Source organism: Danio rerio, chromosome 4, assembly GCF_049306965.1.
Source record: "Danio rerio strain Tuebingen ecotype United States chromosome 4, GRCz12tu, whole genome shotgun sequence".
Lineage (NCBI taxonomy): Eukaryota > Metazoa > Chordata > Actinopteri > Cypriniformes > Danionidae > Danio > Danio rerio.
Genome location: NC_133179.1, coordinates 28900149 through 28918243, shown reverse-complemented (window position 1 = coordinate 28918243; position 18095 = coordinate 28900149). Strand labels below are relative to the sequence as shown.

Here is an 18095-nt window from a genome sequence, read left to right as displayed (position 1 = left end):
TTTGGCGAAATATTTGACTGCATGTCACTGCATATTAAACGACTGAAACAATATAACTACAGAAATCTCCACTGTGCTGAGCGAGAACGCTTCTCTACTGAACAGCGCAGCATCAATGACGTAAGCGTGCCCAGGCCCTTTTAGTGTGAGTGCGGACCGTTGGGAGGGGGTACAAGCGTACTTTGGCCCAGTTCAAGGCAACTGTACAGTGTGAGTACAGCCTTAATTTATTCAATCCACCTATACCACGTCTTTAGACAGAAGGAAACTGGAGCACCTGAGGGATACTCACGCAAACACAGGGAGAACTTGCAAACTCCACACAGAAATGCCAACTTGTCCCGGAGGAAATCGAACCAGCTACCTTCTTGCTGTGAGGTGACAGCGCTAACCATTGAGCCACCAAGTAGCAGTACACAGATTATGCCTTGTTTTTTTTTAGGGGCCAGGTGGATGGCCATTAAAACTTGAGACTTAAATTGATTGTTTATGAATTTATTTGAAAAAAAATAAATAACAAAATAAGAAAGAACGGTTAACAGGTGATTACCAGTTAAGACACTTGACACATTGTATGAAAAACTCACTGTATTAATAAAAAACAACCTAAATAAATGTCACATAAACCGTTATATCCACAAGGGCTACTTCATTAAAATAATCATAAAAAAAAAAAAAAAAAACAAGAACAACCCTTGATGTCCCGTAAAAAAATAAAAAATAAACCCCAACACCCCTCCCCACCAAAAATTAACACCAGTACAACTTCTTACTATTGTGGAATTCCTTCACCCCAAAACAAAGAACAAACAGAGAGAAAAAAAAAAACAGATATTTACTCAGCATAAACAAAAGAAGACTTGGCAGCATTTTGTTTTGGTTTCACTACAATATTAGAATAACGCACTTGTGGTTTTAAAGTTTTTATAATGGAAAAGACAGACACAATTATATACAAACTTTTATAAATACATCAAAATAGGTTAAAACCATTGTGAAAAAATAACAATAACGCAAAACAACAACAAAGAAAGAACAACTGTAAATAAATTTCAATAATTTGAAAAAACAAAAAAACACTCACATTGTTCCAGTCCAAACATTAAAGCTCAAGTTTCACACAGTTTATTTAGTTCGTCCATTTGTTCCATTACTAGAAAGTAATTATGCTGTCCAAAATGCACAAAAATGTATAAATACTATATATACAGTAGTACCCATTGCATTAAATCTAACCATGCATTCACAACATTGCAAGTGAGAGCATCAAATGTCCAGAAGTAATTTATTTTAATGGCAAGTTCTAGCAAAAGCAGTGTGTTGCACATTGGATGGTGTGAGTGACAAAAGTTGAAATCAAGCCAACATCATAGTTCTGAGCTATGATGCAGTTCAGCAGCAGCCTTGGGGAATGTACTAGTCCACTGCTTGAAAGGATTCTAGAGAAATCAGTCAAATAAACTTTGGATCCAACATTAGTTCCAGTGGAAGCAAAAAAAAAAAAAAAAAGGTGGAGGTTGATGATTGCTGTTGTGGGTTTCACAGTTTGTAATGTAACATGCTCACAAATTAGGCTAATAAATGTCTTCTATAGACAACATATTGGAAAAAAGACTAGCACTTAAACATGAACACGAATCCTCACTACACAAACAGCTTTTGATTGATTTATTCAATTAGAAATCAAGTAAAAATGGTTAGTCATCAGAGTGCAAACTGCAATGTGGCTACAGCTAATGACGCTCTCGCCAGCAGTGCTGTGAAAGCACAGTATTGTTGGTGGGGTGGCCAGAGTAAATTTTGACTTTGTCACCGGCGATGGTGTGAAGGCATAGTAAAAATTAAGATTTATGCAATTTAAAGTATTTGCAGAACTGACTAAAGACATTGTATTTTTGCTACTCCATATCTTCACACAGCAGGAGAGACACTTGTATCCAGTTCACACTACATGACCTTAACAATCTGCATATCCCTGTGCTGTTCATTGTTTTGTTTTCATGTTGTTGTGGTGTTCACAGTATGCAACATGATCCACAAGATGGGGTCACAAACTACAAAATCGAACTACAAATCTGTCACCTATTAACGCTGTCTGATCCAAAACCACAGTGAAAAAATGTTCAAGGCAGAGCTGTGAAAAAGAGCAGAACACTATTGGATGCCTGTTTATGATGATGACCAACATAACTGACACGCAGTCAGATAACAGTAGCCAATTATAGCTCTGAAAGCATTGAAGGGCACGCATATTAGATGCATTATTCAGCTGATCTGTCATCAGATCAATCTGGTATATCTGCACGGCTAAGCTGTTTTAAATTTCTTTCATATCCTTTTGTGTTCGTGTCCTTGCTGGGAGATATAAGTGAACCAATGCCAGCCAATCACTGATATTTCTGTTGAGTGCGAGAACACAATGGCCCGTCAATCCATGCCTTGCTCTCTTATTGGCTGTAGATCGTCATTACATCTGAAATAACATGGTGTCGAGTCGGCTGTCTGGTTTAGAATGTTTGTCCTGCTAGATATTAGATTTTTGTATGCGACACGAGCGAGCCTCTTTGATGTGTCATTCAGTAGTTCACACATAAAAGCCTCAGTCACACTGCACTTTTCACCCCATTCATATGTAGCTAAATGCACCAGGCTGAAAACGAAAGCTTGTTTTGCTTGTTTCAAGCTTGGAGAACTCTGATATTCGAATTTGCATTGCATGAAACTAATATAAAATCAAAATGTGAAATGTGTAAATTTTAAATATGGAGTTTGTTTAATCAGTGTTTAGTATTCTCAAACTCTAGTGTGACTGTGGCGTAAAACTGCCGAACATCGGTAATGCTTTTCAGACCCCGATCTGTCAGCAAGCTTGTTAACTTGCAAATCCAGCTTAAAATCCTGCAGTATGAACTAGGCATTGCTAAAGCTATGGAATGTGCCTACATTTGTCAATCTTAGTCAACATCACTGAAGTCGTTAACAGGTTCATCTTGGACATGATTAAGATGGTTCATTGCACGGTTGAAGGCAGTCCGAACAGCCTTGCGAATGGCTGAGGTACGACCCTCCATCATTTTAATTTTGTCGATGGTTTTGTCAACACCAAGAGGAACCATCTTAGATTTATGAAGCCACTGCCTGAAAAAAAACAAAAAAATCATTCACACACAATCATTTTGGATTACATCAAACCGATTACTGAAAAGTAAATGAAAACACTTTCACAAGCTGTTTAGTACATATTTAACAAAAAAAGTTTCCTTCATCTGCAGTTGCATGTAAAATGTAACAAGGATCTGCAGGTGGATGCTTCAGCTTGGAAATTAAAATGCTCAACTTGTTATGCTGTATTTTGAGAGGAAAACGTTCATTTTTGTTCTATATTAAAACATTCTGTGGATGACAAATTGTATTATTCGGGTGAAATTTGCATAGGTAAGTGTGAACAAATCTCTATTTGTGCAGACATACTAACCTAAAGGTATACAGTGCACATGTGATGTACAACAACTCTCTTTAAATACAAGGATAGACCTTTTTCTGATTTAATTGTCAACTATTAATCAACATTGTAAAACTGACTGATTAGAAAACAAAGAACACATTCCTTGTTTTTTAATTAGAAACAGTTTAAAAATAATAATTTACTAAAATCTCACCAGGTGCGTTTGTTGTCAAAGAAGAGAACGAGGTAAAGTTTTTCTTCGGACTTGTACTGCATCTGTTCTCCAATCTGTAGCACATTCAATGGGGGCATTGGGATAGAGACTCCATTGTGCTGACACCCCACCCGTGGCATTTGAGGGTCTATGATCTTTGGTAAGATTATATGTTAGATAACAACATTTTATTAAGATAATAATATGATATAAAAAAAATTTTTTATGTAGAAATACATTTGAAAAAAATATGCAAATTCTTTTTACTTCAAACAAATCAAAATTTTATTTTCCCAAGCCAACCCTCAAAATTGTAAAATGTCTGTTGTTGTTTGTGATCATTAATGAGGTCATGCAAAAAAATTTAATAGTCATTTAGTAGTTACTTTGTAGTAATAATAGTTTTTTGTAATAAAAAAATTTCAATGTGCTAATCTGGATATCTCCACACAGTAAACAAGCTTTTTTTTTTTTTTTTTAATAAAAAAAAAAATTATTCTCAAATCATAGTGATCTGAGAACGCAACTATTCTTGCTGACTAAACAGACTGACATGCTTAAATGAATGGTGATGTTTTATTTGCAAACCTCATTTTAGTCTCAATTTTAAATGGCACACAATCTAATGCATACTCATCCAAATATTCTATGTGGTCACACTTTATTCTGATGGTCCGTTTGTTGAATTTAAGTTACATTGCATCTACATGCCAACTAATTCTCGTTAGATTATAAGTAGACCGTTAGGTTGGGGTTAGGGTTGGTATTAGTGTAAGTTGACATGTACTTGAAAAGTTTCTTATAGTCAGTGAAATGTCTGTTTAGCAGCAGTATTAACAGATATTAAGCAGACAGTCTACTAATACTCAAATGGACCATCAAAATAAAGGCTCATAAATGAATGTTTTGGATAATAGAAGAAAACATTAATCTACTCCTTTTACATAGCAAAGCATGAGAGGAAAAAGCAAGAGACATAAAATAGCTAGTTTCTACACTACTCACCAGGGCAGGGTATGAAGGGTATCCACTACATTTAGCCCAAACTACTTTGAGAGGTTCCAGCAAAACTGTGGCTGCATTAGAAGGCATCCATATACTGCTGCTGTTAACTTCTATAAAAGCAATAATATCAATAAACACATTATAACAGCACAGAAAACAATTAGGCAGCTTAACAGCATAATATGCAATTTACTAGAGGTTAAGACAAAATGTAATTGCCCACAAACAATAATACATATAAAAATAGTATTTTAAAGTAAAAAAAAAAAAAAAAAATAGTGAAAACCTGAATGGCTTTTTTATTTTTAAAAATAAAGTGTAAATAAGGGTAAACAAAAACAGTAACATTGTGGATAGCCATATTTACACTTTCCTTTAAAATATGCAATTTAAAAGTCCACATTTGGAGGTTTTAAGTTTTTCATGATTTATTGTCTGAGAATAAATGATAATAGATGTCCCAAAAATTACAGTTTGTTTATTTACTCATATTGATTGCTCCCACAGATATCAGAAATATTTTTTATCTTAGCACTTGTGATTATTTGTATGTTTGTAACTTACAAATAAATACACTTTATGGCGCAAACAATAATTCCAGAACAGCTTTAAAACTTAGAATAAAAGATCACTGAATAAAGAATGTTTAAAAAAAATAGAATGTTTAAAATCAAGATTGCAAACAGTGTATAAAACTAGCTTTTCAACAGTACCTTCTTGTATAAAAACTATTACATTAAAATTTAGTGTAGAGAATTGAAAATCTATTTCAAGTCTGAAACCAAATAGTTTTTATACAATTTAAGTTTTGATTCCTCTTATCGATTCCTCTGCATACACACAATGAAATTTTCTCACTTGGAAATCTGTCAGGAAAAATGTATGAAGTCTCTTATCAGTTCCAATACTTAAAAAGTTTTTCTTTTGTCTCACTCTCTCATGCGATTTTGTCCTAAAGCAACTACTGTATGCTTAGTCGTTGGTTGATGAGGTGCAGGAATTACACTTATTACCTAGCTATACTTACATGCTATTTCAGACCGAATATTCAAAGTAGTATGGTAAACAATGGGCAGAATACTGTTATTTACTTATGTTTTGTTGTTAAACTAAAAAAATCTGCATTATGGATGCTGTGAAAGGTACCTTATGAAATGGAAAATAGTCACATCAATCTTTTACCGGAAGATTTTAGTGGCTGAACAACATTTACATTAAGGAGGTGCGCAACAACTTTCTTTCCTGACTTCAACTTATATGGGCAGCTGATATTAACAGGTGGAGTTTAGTACAAATCGTCATTTAACAATAATTGTCCAGTCCTCCATTGGCTGCACCCCTGACATAAGTCCATTTTTTCTAGAATACAATCTACAATAAAAGCATTAGACTTTCTGTGTTAAAACCTGTCTTCAGACAGGAAGTTTATGCAGAGCTGAATTTAATTTTGGACCAGCATTTATCTACTTCTGCAAAAATGCCAATTAGTTTGCACAGCATCCCACAAACAACAGTAGAAGGTCAGTTAATATATGACCCTTACATGACCAATACAAATAATTGTTTGATTAAAAGAAGTAGAGACAAAAATAATAAAAATGATTCCTATTTCCAAACAGCAGCGTGCGTGTGCAAACGGCGGATCTGCGTGAACAGGGTGCGCAGATGTAGAAATCCACATTTGTTGAAAGACAGTTTGGGCTAATTATCAGAATTATGGGAACTTTTTTATCTTATGCCTAACCCAGAATTTATAAACACATATAAATATTGTCAACCCAATAAAAAATGTATTTGAAGACAATCACCTACTGCACCTATTATGCCTATTCATAAAGTGTGTTTAATTGATTTGAAACTCCACATGATCTGGATTTTTTTTCTGGAAAGTAATAAAAATTACACCAGTTACATTATATAACTTACATCAAATTACATCTTCTTTGTCCACGTGTGATTAGGTTGACAAAAATGCATTTAAATATCAACTTAAAAAGGCCTAAATTACTTTTTTTTTGTAATTGAAATCGATAAACTGAATCAAATTGAAATTGTTAACATTCTAACGATACCCAACCCTATTCAAATCTGTCTTTGTAGTTACCGTTAGCATAATTGTAAATACATCAACATTAAATTTTTCATTGACCGCAATTTGCACAGGTTTTCAGCCATGAAGTATTCATGCTAAAGACATCAGTTAAAAGGAAAACAGATGTGGACACCTACCAGCAGCTATTCTAGCAGCTTTAGCAAAGTTTCTACTCTCGATGCAAGCAATAATCTCACTTTTGTCCTCCACAGTGTTCCTTCGGATTAGGGCTGGCTTTCCCTTTCCACACTTCATAAGATTAAGTGCAATACTGCTAAAACAGTTATAGAGAAAGCATAATTTGAGGTGTGGTATGAAAGATGAGCTCACAAATAGACAATTTCTTTACATGAAAAGATGAACGGTGCAAAGATGAAGACGTGCATTTTGACAACTAAAGCACTTGAAAATTCAGACAAGTTCTTGTGATTGCAATGTGTGCTATTGTAGCTTAAACAGATGATGATTGCACTAGCAATATCATAGTCTTGATTTAGATTCCCAAAGGGGTAAATAAATTGGTAAAAATGATCTGAATGCAGACATGCACAGATTTTTTTCATTGGCTGTTCCCATTTGTACATTTTTTGTTAAACTTTCAGCAGCAATATAAAATTCAAGAAAACTACTGCACTGTATATAAAATATAAATATACACAGTAAATATAAATATATATTCCATGTTTTCAAGCAAGTTGTGTTCATAATCATGAACTTTCATTAAAAGTAAGCAAGTAAAAAAGAATTCATAAATGAAAAGTAAGATAACTGAAAGAAAAAATCATATCTAATACAATTATTTTGTGTATTACAGCTACTGGTGTCCCTTCTATTAATAAGATCCAATTGTAAAAAAAAAGAAAAAAAAAACAGCTAGCCAAACTAGCAAGTTTAATAATAGTTTTGCTGTGGAAGTTAAGCCAGTTATTTTAGCCATTAAAGCTTCAGTTTCCTTATACAATGTTACCAAATCCTCTTATACTTTCTAATAACCGCACATTATGAATCATTTATTAACAATTAGCAATTATTTAAATCATAATTTCTTAAGCATTAATTTTACATTATTAGACACTAGTATGCAGTTTATAACTACAGCTACAAATGCTGTATGTAATTTAGACAAAAAGGAGGAAAAAAGCTAATTCTTTCTAATTAATCAAATTCTTGGCACTCTTAACTTAATATTTGGTTGCACACCTTTTGGAAAATATAACTGAAACAAGTCGCTTTCTATAGCCATTAATAAGCTTCTTAAACCTCTCACCTAGAATTTTAGACCACTTTTCTTTTGTAAACTGCTCTAGGTCTCTCATATTGGAAAGACACCTTTTACTAAAACAGCAATTCAAAGATTCCTCCACAGGTGTTTAATGTGATATAGATCTGGACTCAATGATGGCCACTTCAGAACTCTCCAGCGCTTTGTTGCCATCCATTTTTTGTGCTTTTTGAAGGGTCGTCAATGTTTTTGTCACTATCCTGCTTGAAGAGCGAAGATCTCAAAAGCAAACCCAGCTTTCTGAAACTAGGCCCTACACTGCAACCCAAAATCCTTTGTTAATCCTCAGATTTCATGATGCCGTGCACACAGTCAAGAAACCCAGTGTCAGAGGCAGCAAAACAACCCCAAAACATCTTTAAACTGCCACCATATTAGACTGTAGATACTGTGTTCTTTTCTTTGTAGGCCTCTTTCTGTTTTTCTGTTTTTGTTCTATCTTGGTCTCATCTGTCCACAAGACGTTTTGCCAGAAACATTTAGGCTTACTCAAGTACATTTTGGCAAAATATAGTCTTGCTTTTTTACGTCTCTGTGTCAGCAGTGGGGTCCTCCTGGGTCTCCTGCTATAGGATTTTTATTTTCATTTAAAGTTCAACGGATAATTCGCGCTAACACTATTTTGCAGAGTCCTGCTCAGCTGTCAAGCGTCCTTATTTTAATTTATAACGATGAGCAATAAGACAATATAAGCAAAAAGCTGTTTTTAATTATGCATTTTGACACTCCTCTTATTAAGTAATGGTCAAACTATACAGTAATTTTATTTTTTTTTATAAGATTGCAAATATGCATTTTTCATTTGATACTAAGCCTTTAAATATAGCCACAGTCATATCACCCTGCAGCCCATGATAGGTTACTTACTGAAGCTGAGCAGGGCTGAGACTGGTTTGAACCTGAATGGGAGACCACATGGGGGAAAAAACTAGATTGCTGTTGGAAGTGGTATTAGTGAGGCCAGCAGGGGGTGCTCATCCTGTGATCTGTGTGCGTCCTGATGCCCTGGTTACAGTGAAAGAGATGCTATTCTGTCAGTGATCGCCATCTATTGGATGAGACATTAAATCGAGGTCCTGACTTTCAAGTCACAATATTTGAAACTGTAGTTATAAACTGCTTACTAATGTTAATGCTTCACAAATTTTTGAGATAACTTTTTGCTTATGCTTAATAAATGATTCATAGTGTGCAGGTATTATAAAGTGTTGAAAAAAATGTATTTAGTTCTTACTGTGTGGAAACTAATTCAATAATTCATTTTAAATGACAAAAAAAAAAAAATTAGTCAATGTATTAAAAGACAGCATGAAATGATAATATAATGCTGTTAAAAATAATTGTAAATATTGTGATAGAATCACAGACTGTTTTTAAAAAGTACATTTGAAGTTCCCACCTGTTGCTGGAGGACATGCTGGATTCAGATGTGCACCTTTGACGAGGCTGGCTGCTAGAAGACAACTCTCTTTCTGAACTCAGGCCAAAACTATTTGACAGCTCTGACAGATACAAAGAAATGTGTGCATTAGAATGACAGAAAAATGTTGAACTTTAAAAGGCATGCACCCATTTCATCTTTGTTTTGACACTATTAGATACATGATCTACATAAGTTTATGACAGGTTATGATAAATGGTGAATCACACACTTTGAATGTTAAACTGTTAAGTTGTGACGTATGGAATACTATTTATGGGTCCAAACCTCTACTCAATTGAATTGAGAAGATAGTTGTTTAGGACCACATCACACATTAAAATTAATCTATTATAATGTCGTGGTATGCAATATGCTGGTTGCAGTATGCTGGTTATTAGAGAGTAGGCATATATATTAAAACTATGATCATGATTTTTCAGTAGTATCAAAGCGCATTAAGTGTGTATATTAGTCACATTTGTTGAGCATCCTCATTTAATAGAATGCTTGGACCCAAAAACGTTGATGTGTGACATCATATTTATGATAATTTAACCAAGAAAGCCATGACATGACCATATTTGTGACTTAGCACTGGGTTGTTAGCACTGGGTTGTTGTGACTAGTAAGACTAGTCTATGCTATTTTTCTGCTAGTTTTACCCGTGTCCAGCCGTTTGATGGGCAATTCATCCTTGCAACTGTCTCCACTGGCACTCCGTGGCCTCTTCCTGGTGTGGAGCAATGTCTCCAGGCGTGGTATGACGACTGACAAGAATGTTTTTGTACCTATCTGCGAACTTCCCTTCAAAGTTTCATCATCTTTCAAAGTCCTAAGAGGGCTTGTGCTGCTTTTTGATTTGCGAAAAAGCACAGAAGTTCGTCGGTTAACTGGACTTGATGGCTCAGCCAGAGTTGATGTAGCTACTACGTTGATGTCACTGTCCTCTAAAAGCAGATGAGAGTCTCCATTGAGTGACTGGGAAATGCCATCCTTCTGGTGCGAGTGTTTGTCGGGATTGGGTTCAATGGGTTTCAGTGTAGGTGGCTCAGAGTGACTTTCCGCATTAATGAGAGGCAGCACAGAAACAGATGGCTCAAGTTTTGGTGGGACCGATTTGTCACCTGTCATGAAACAAAGAGACATTATATACAATATAAACAGGTAAACAAGTGACAACATCAGCGGCATGATATTAGCAAAATCTGAGCCTAGATTTTCATCAGATGACTTATTTTCAATTGAATGGTAAACCAAGATAAAGGTAAGGTGATATATGTGCCTTTTATTTTTGCTTCTGCAAAATGTTATTGTCTGCTAACCATTTCCTTTGGGTCATTGTTTAGCTGAAATGTCCACTGGTTGCTCTGCAGACTGCCTGATGTTGTTATTGAGAATTTTGATGTATTGCTCCTTTTTCATAATGCCATTTACTGTGATTAGGTTAACTGGTCCACTGGATGAAACCCCCTATAAGCTATCATATTCTGCAATACACAGAAACTGCATTTTTTTATGGCTATACAAACAACACTTTATGGCAACACTTCATGCTTCGTACTCTGCTCTTACTAGTACAATGTGTATATAAATATATTTATTTGGGGTGTAACTATACACTGCAGTCATGGTTCGATACATACCTCGGTTTTGGAGACTTTGTTTGGTTACCTACCACACAGACCCCCTATTTTTTCACAATTGTTTTTGTGATTTGTGGCAACAAAATTACAAATTCTGTGGTGGTAATTCCTGAAAATTTGTGGAAGAAATTTTTCTTTTACTTTTTTAAATTGGACATCTCATGTACCATACTAGGCAATTTTATTAGATGTGCAGTCTTTATACATACCATACACATGCCATAAAAACAAAGCTTCGTTTTTTTGGTCATTTTTCAAGATCTAAAACATCATGTGCATGCTAGTGTGTATAACAACTAAATATCTAACCTAGTGCAGATTGTTGCTGAGTCATTTCACTGCCAAGCCCTGGAATATTAGGTAAGGATTAAGTCAAAGGAAGGTTGTCTTTTTTTGTATTTTTACCCGCAACCTTACTTTCTCTTTTTCAGATTTCACTTCCCAGGTGAGAATGTCACTGTTTGTGACTATTCCTAACTATGTGAACCATCCAATGCAAAACCATCACTTCACCTACATGTGATGTCATGTATCTCACTGAGGACATTTCTTAGGGCTTCCCCCACTGTAATATAAAGAAAACATAGACTGATACAAAAACTTGAATTACATCAACAGGGTTGATAATTAAATATGAAATCTGCTCACACGCCACACCGTTTATTTTTCATTGTGAAAAGTAATAAATAACTTTAGCCAGTATGAACAAGATATGCATAAGGAAAGAATTGTTACCGCTCTAATGTTATTAAAAAGTAACCTATTTAATATCTAATGTTATTGTAATTAACATTGTTTTTCCGGGAAAATTACATGAACCAGCCGCAAAGTATTATAAAAGTCTCAAATGCAATTTTAAATAAATCTTGTTAAATTTGATCTTTAAATGACAGCTAGTAATGTTCTTTATGAATTTTTTTCTCTTGGATTATTGTATACCCTATAATTATATAGTTTGAATTGAACTGGGAAGTTTACATCAAACATTTAGATTTTCCAACACACCTTTTTGATGGATATGGCCAACTTCTTCCTCTGCAGCATTCTTCAGTTTCACAGCAGTAAGAGCCTTCCTCAAACTCAGCTCCAACCTCACGTCACTGATGTTTTTCTTGAGCAGTTTCAGTCGTCTGCTGCGTGACGGGCTGGATTTCATTGCTGTAGTCATATCTAACTTTTCCAGTAGCTCCCTCAGCTGCTCTTCAAAAGACATGTGTTCTCGGTTTGCTGGAACCAATAAGCGGTCAACTGAAAAACAAAGTACAAGTGTTAATTTTTTTTTATTATTAATTTACTACATTGTAGTCATGGGAACTGCAAAGAAGTCTGATTCCACTTGCCTGTTCTTACTCTATTTTAATGATTGTACGAAATACCTCAAAATAAGGCAAACAAACAATATATACAATATACAATTTTTGTGTGCTTACCATCTTCCCAAGAAAAAGGAACAGAAGGCTCAATCTTGGGTGGTTCCAGTAGATGCAAGCCAGTTTCCAAATCCAAGCCGATTCTCTGAACATCTCGACGAGTTTTCCTGAGGATAGCTCCACCCTGGTCTCTCAGTTTGACAGCTGCTCTATAGAAGAATGTATCCTTCCCATTGTACTTCATGCAATTATCAGTAATTAGATTGAAGTCGGCTTCAAATTCATCCAGATACTTATAGCCTTGTGCTTCAATGCGTTTGCTCATGGTAGAAAAATCCATTGGATGCAACACATGGTCCATATAGTCAGGAACCTGTTAGGAATAGACACAAATGGTGACATTCTCATCAGTAAAGTCTCTTGACATAATATAATCCCATTTTTGTGTGGTTTAAAGCTACAAATCAGTAATGGTATCGGTAATCATTAATGGTTATGAAAATTTGAAGATCAATAAAGGGAAATTAATTTCTTGTCAACTTAGTACCTTATTAATCCGGGATCACCACAGCGGAATGAACCACCAACTTATCCAGCACATTTTTACGCAGCAGATACCCTTCCAGCCGCAACCCATCTCTGGGAAACATTCACACACACACTAATACACTTCGGACAATTTAGCCTACCTTATTCACCTGTACCAATTCACCTGTACCACATGTCTTTGGACTGTGGGGGAAACTGGAGCACCTGGAGAAAACCCACGCGAACACAGGGAGAACATGCAAACTCCACACAGAATTGCCAACAGAGCAGAGGTTCGAATCAGAGACCCAGCGACCTTCTGCATCGCCAATAAAGGGAAATGTTCGCTCAAATTCACTTCCTAAAATCTGGCTTTTTAACGGGTGGTTCAAAACGAAATTATATTTTAAACTTTAGTTTTTGTGAAATGTGGGAAGATAAACAACATCTTTAAATGTAAGACTCTTAAAGTACAATGCAAAGTGAAACATTAGCTTTTACAGAGTTAGCTTAGCAAAGCCTACAGAACGGAGTTTGGGGACTACAAAAAATACTTCTGGGGTAATGATCAAGTCAAGTCGGTAGCAGAGAAAGGCAAAATGCTTTCCAATCACTGCTATTTTCACACTGCTATTTTTCACAGAGTTTTGTTTCTTTATTAGGCTGTGTTGGACACAACAAGAGAAGTGGTCACAATTTATTTGTATTTATATTCCAGAGAATTGTAAAAAATAAAGGTATCTAGCATTTGACAATGGTGAGCCACAACCTGTAAGAATTTTTTATTTGTTAAAATTAGTATCTTGCATGCATATAGTTTCTAGCGTTAACTGTATGCTGTAGTAAAGACATAAGGATGTAAACAAATATGCAAACAATGCAAAATGCTGTTTGGCACCGTTAACAATTTAGCAACAAAGAAATTCATATTTTTCCATCAAACCCCCATAAAACCACCTTAATGCTCTAAAAGATTATTTCTTTAATCTATGTAGTTTCCATTTTTATACTTTGACATTCTGAACTAAATTTATTATTTGATATCACATTTACCCTGCATATGTATACATGTATGCATAGTTTCTACATGCAACTTTAATTTTATTTTACACACACACACATACACACACATATATACACATATATATATATATATATATATATATATATATATATATATATATATATATAGACACACACACACACACACACACACACACACACACACACACACACACACACACATATATATATATATATATATATATATATATATATATATATATATATATATTAATGGACATAGACACTGTATGCATACTGAAAAGTCTTTTGACTTATGTTAAAATTAAGGAAACTTGTAGAACAACCTCTTTAATGTTGACAGGTTCTGCAAAAATGTGTGCCTGGTCCTTCTCTTGTAACTGATCCAGGACAGCCCTCAAAATGACTGTGAAAGGAGTGAGTTGGAACTCCATTAATGTCTGCTGAAGCAATACCTGCAACAGAATCACACAAGTCATGCTTTAAGATCACACACATTCAAACAATAAAGATTATGCTCATCTTGACTTTAACATAGTATGATGTTCTCATACCTCCTCTCTCTTGAGTTTTTCTCTTTTCCTGATCAGCTCCAGCAGTATTCGTGCACGCTCAAGATCATGCCTTAACTGATGCCACTCCTTCAACTGTTCTTTCAGTGCTTGTGTCTCCTCCTCTGTCTGTTTCTGTTTTTACAATATATAGACATTCAGGTAAGACATTTACATGACAATATTAAGTTGCTTAAAGACACTGCAGACCAAGATACTTACGCGCTGACTGTTTTTGGGGGGATGTAGTCTAGTTTGGAGGCGTCTGTTCAGTGGCACTCCATTTCTAGATTGTCGTTTAAGGGTCCAGTAACTCAAGACAAGTTCACCAAATGCTGTCTTCTTTTGCAAAGAAACTTGGTTGAGAATGGGGGACAATCTGTAGAACAATGACAGTGTGGAATCTGTGCATCTTAGCATGTGTAATTCAGACATCTCACCAATTTTTGCAAAAGTCTACATTGTCAAACATACCTTTCCGATGAAAAGCTGGGTACAGACAAGGGAGGAATTGTGGTTACAATAGCCTCTTCATTTTTTTTAAGTCTCTTCTGCTTGTTAAATCCTATTCTGCTGCTCTTTCTATCTACCAACTGGCAAAGCCCATAATTTGTCTCATTGTCTTTATATATTGCAAGAGGTCTTTTAACTGAGCCGTTTGGAGTGTGGGCCCCACAATAGGCTGTCTTCTTCACTGAGAATGTGGGTATACCCGAGTCAGTCAAAACCTTAATAGGCTCCATCTTCATAAAAAGACCAGACTTCTGTGCACAGCTGACATGGAATGCAGTGTAGCAGTTAGCTTTGTGGCATTGGATACAAGCTCCAACACCTTTTTCTTTACAGAGGTAGCAAGTAAGTTTCCATCGAGCAGGGGGAATGTTTGAGACACCATCAATAGGCTCTATAAAAACCGTGTTGGAGAACCCAACCTCGGGTACCCATAAAGCACATACCACATGACCCCATCTGTCGTCTTCAGTTTGTTTTACTGCTCCTCCCTTGTTAGGGCAGAGGATGCAATTTGCAGGTTGTGTTGGGGAATGTAGACAATGTCTGCAAAGCCACTGACCCTCTGGAATATATGGAACACCGTAACAATCCTGATGAACAGCTAGGTTGCACATGTCACAGAAGAGGATGACATTGCTGTCCATGCAGTCTCCATCCATGCATATGCAGCAAACAGCATCTTCATCATCTATGGACTGTAGGGTATGTTGGCCTTGACTCTCTAAGAATGACTCTTTTTCAAAACGGTCAAGAAGAAACTCAAAGTCATCGAAAGAAACCAGATTGAGACCTTCATCCTTCCTTTTCTCATTGACCAGGTCAAGCCAGGCAAAGTCCTCTTCATCCATATCATATTCCACCTCCTGGTCCAGCTCTTCTACAGTTTTCTGCTCATATTTGTAGTATGTAGAAGGTCTGCTTGGAATTACAGGAAGATTGTAATCCACAGTGTGAAATTTGGGCTCAGGAAGGATGCTGCCTTGAATACTACTGTCAGATGTGTTCTTTTTCTGATTGTTGTTTTTGATTTGTGCAGAATATTCTGAAATCTGCAGGTGTTTTTCAGCATTCTCCTTACTGCTAATGCACTTTATAATTTCCTGTGCCAAAGGATCCTCATCCGTGATAATCTCAAGCTTGTCAAAGATGCTGATACGGTGGAGCTGACCATCAACTTCTAGATCCACCATCCTTTGGGCCTGGGCGTAAGTCAGTGGTTCACGGTGGGGGGTGAATATGTTGAGAGGCTGTGACTTTCTTTTCATTGGAGGTCCTTACAGAGCTCAAAAAGAAAACACAATTGCTGTTAGTTCTAAGTCAATAGTGCAGTTGAATAAGGCTCATTTTGCAATTGTCAATCCATGCATATTTTTTCATGAATACATCTAAATACTGAGAAGGACAATAACAAGATATTTGGCTAGAGGAGCTGAGCCTGGCTACTCTCAATGTTTTTTTCCCTTCACTTCTGTCAATTGGTGAAGGTTTTTCTCGCCACTGGCTTGCTTAGCTTGAAACTGGGAGAGTTGCTTATTAGTGTTTTGGCATTCAGCAGCGTCCTTTGCATTACACTGAACTGAACTAAAACTATACTTCAACTGTGACAAATGAACTGAAGCCGTTTTAATTTACCAGAAGGGCCTCTATGTTAAGCTGCTTTGACACAATCTACTTTGTAAAAAGTGCTATATTTAATTCAATTCGTGTTTATTTAAATAGCGCTTTTCACAATGTACATTGAGTCAAAGCAGCTAAACATAGTTCTAGTGAAGTACAAATTTCAGAGTTGAAGTTCAGTTTAGTTTAGTTCAGTGTGGTTTAAATACTTTAATACTAGTTAAAACACTGGTTTAAATTTAAATAATATGTAATCAAAGAAAAATTGAATTGAGGAGAAAATTTTGCATTCTTACTATTGTATTAGACAGCAATTTCATGATATTTTAATGCCTATGGCAAGTACGTCTAATGCTTTTTCTATATAATAGCAAGCCATAAGCCAAGCCAATGTCATAATTGAGATGTTATGACATTACAAAATAACACTGGTTACCATGGCAGCGTATCAGCATTTTAAGGTATTTTATCGAAGTATCTTCGCTAATCAGAAGCATAAACAGAAGAATGCTAAGGACATACATGCTAAGAACATATAATTCAATACATTTGTAGATTATGCATGCACACATTTACAGGGGATCATGTTGGATACTGATCGGCAGACTCACATGCCATAAACACAAGCAGTCCATTGTCGTTGTTTTATATTCACATGCAATAAACAAGCGATTCCTTACAAATAGCTAAAAGTGAGTAATGTATTGATCATATTACCTCTGATCTGTTGTGTAAAGAAAGAAGCAGCTTTCTACAGCGATTGCTAGATGGCCTGCCGTAATTCCGCACACAATGTTCTCATCCGAGGGCCAATAATTTAGTTTTGCATGAATAAATCTGTAATGCTGCAAACGCTTATCAGCAGCGATCGCCAGGACTGTAACACTTTACTGATAAACACCAGAAAAACGCACAGTTTGATTGCTATTCAACACCAGTGTCGTTTTCTGTCTGATGTGATTCTCGCCTGCAACCAACAACAATGCGGATGCTCACTACGACTCGACGTCCCACACGCACCGCCCAACGTCATGACGTACAGGATCAGTGGCATAATAAGCGATCCCATTTCAGAACAGAAGCAGTATTTGTTTGAAGTAGCCTTCAAATTTGATAGAATTGAGATTGCTTGAGCCAACGTTCGTCGCGCCACGATGACGCAAATGCTCTTCGTGTGTGTTCTTCGAAGCATGCAGTCTCTGAAATGAGACACAGCTAAAGTCGCGCAGACAACGCAGAAATACTTGATTATTAAAATTATAATTGAAGTAAACTATATTTTATAGATTTTTTTTTGTTTCCAGACAACTTAAACAACATTTTCTTTCCTAATCTCATGTTTTATACATGTTCGATTATTTGAAATTT

General features: G+C 35.8%; 1 protein-coding gene across 5 annotated transcripts; it reads right to left on the bottom strand.

The window, feature by feature from the left end:
- Positions 1-479: 479 nt before the first annotated feature.
- Positions 480-17708, bottom strand: brd1a (bromodomain containing 1a). 5 transcript variants are annotated; one of them, XM_692971.10, is made up of 13 exons: positions 17445-17708; positions 15072-16392; positions 14820-14976; positions 14601-14732; positions 14373-14501; positions 12535-12847; positions 12110-12352; positions 10124-10585; positions 9438-9540; positions 6894-7030; positions 4665-4774; positions 3660-3814; positions 480-3138 (listed from the first exon to the last, which is right to left on the bottom strand). In XM_692971.10, the coding sequence occupies exons 2-13, from the start codon at positions 16373-16375 to the stop codon at positions 2955-2957; spliced, it is 3429 nt and encodes a 1142-aa protein (XP_698063.6). In that variant the 5' UTR covers positions 16376-16392; positions 17445-17708; the 3' UTR covers positions 480-2954. The 5 variants fall into 5 exon arrangements, 4 of the variants coding, with proteins under 4 accessions (XP_698063.6, XP_009298729.2, XP_021327219.2 ...); XM_009300454.5 differs by having other exon boundaries at positions 6894-7027; XM_021471544.3 differs by having other exon boundaries at positions 15072-16383.
- Between the last annotated feature and the right edge of the window lie 387 nt (positions 17709-18095).

Excerpts from the sequence above, each read along its gene's own strand:
- brd1a (XM_692971.10), bottom strand. The coding sequence starts at position 16,375 with ATGAAAAGAAAGTCACAGCCTCTCAACATATTCACCCCCCACCGTGAA. Across the intron at positions 10,586-12,109 it reads TGGCCATATCCATCAAAAAG|GTGACAAATCGGTCCCACCA; the intron begins GTGTGTTGGAAA and ends GTTTCATGACAG. Across the intron at positions 3,815-4,664 it reads ACCCTTCATACCCTGCCCTG|ATCATAGACCCTCAAATGCC; the intron begins GTGAGTAGTGTA and ends ATCTTACCAAAG.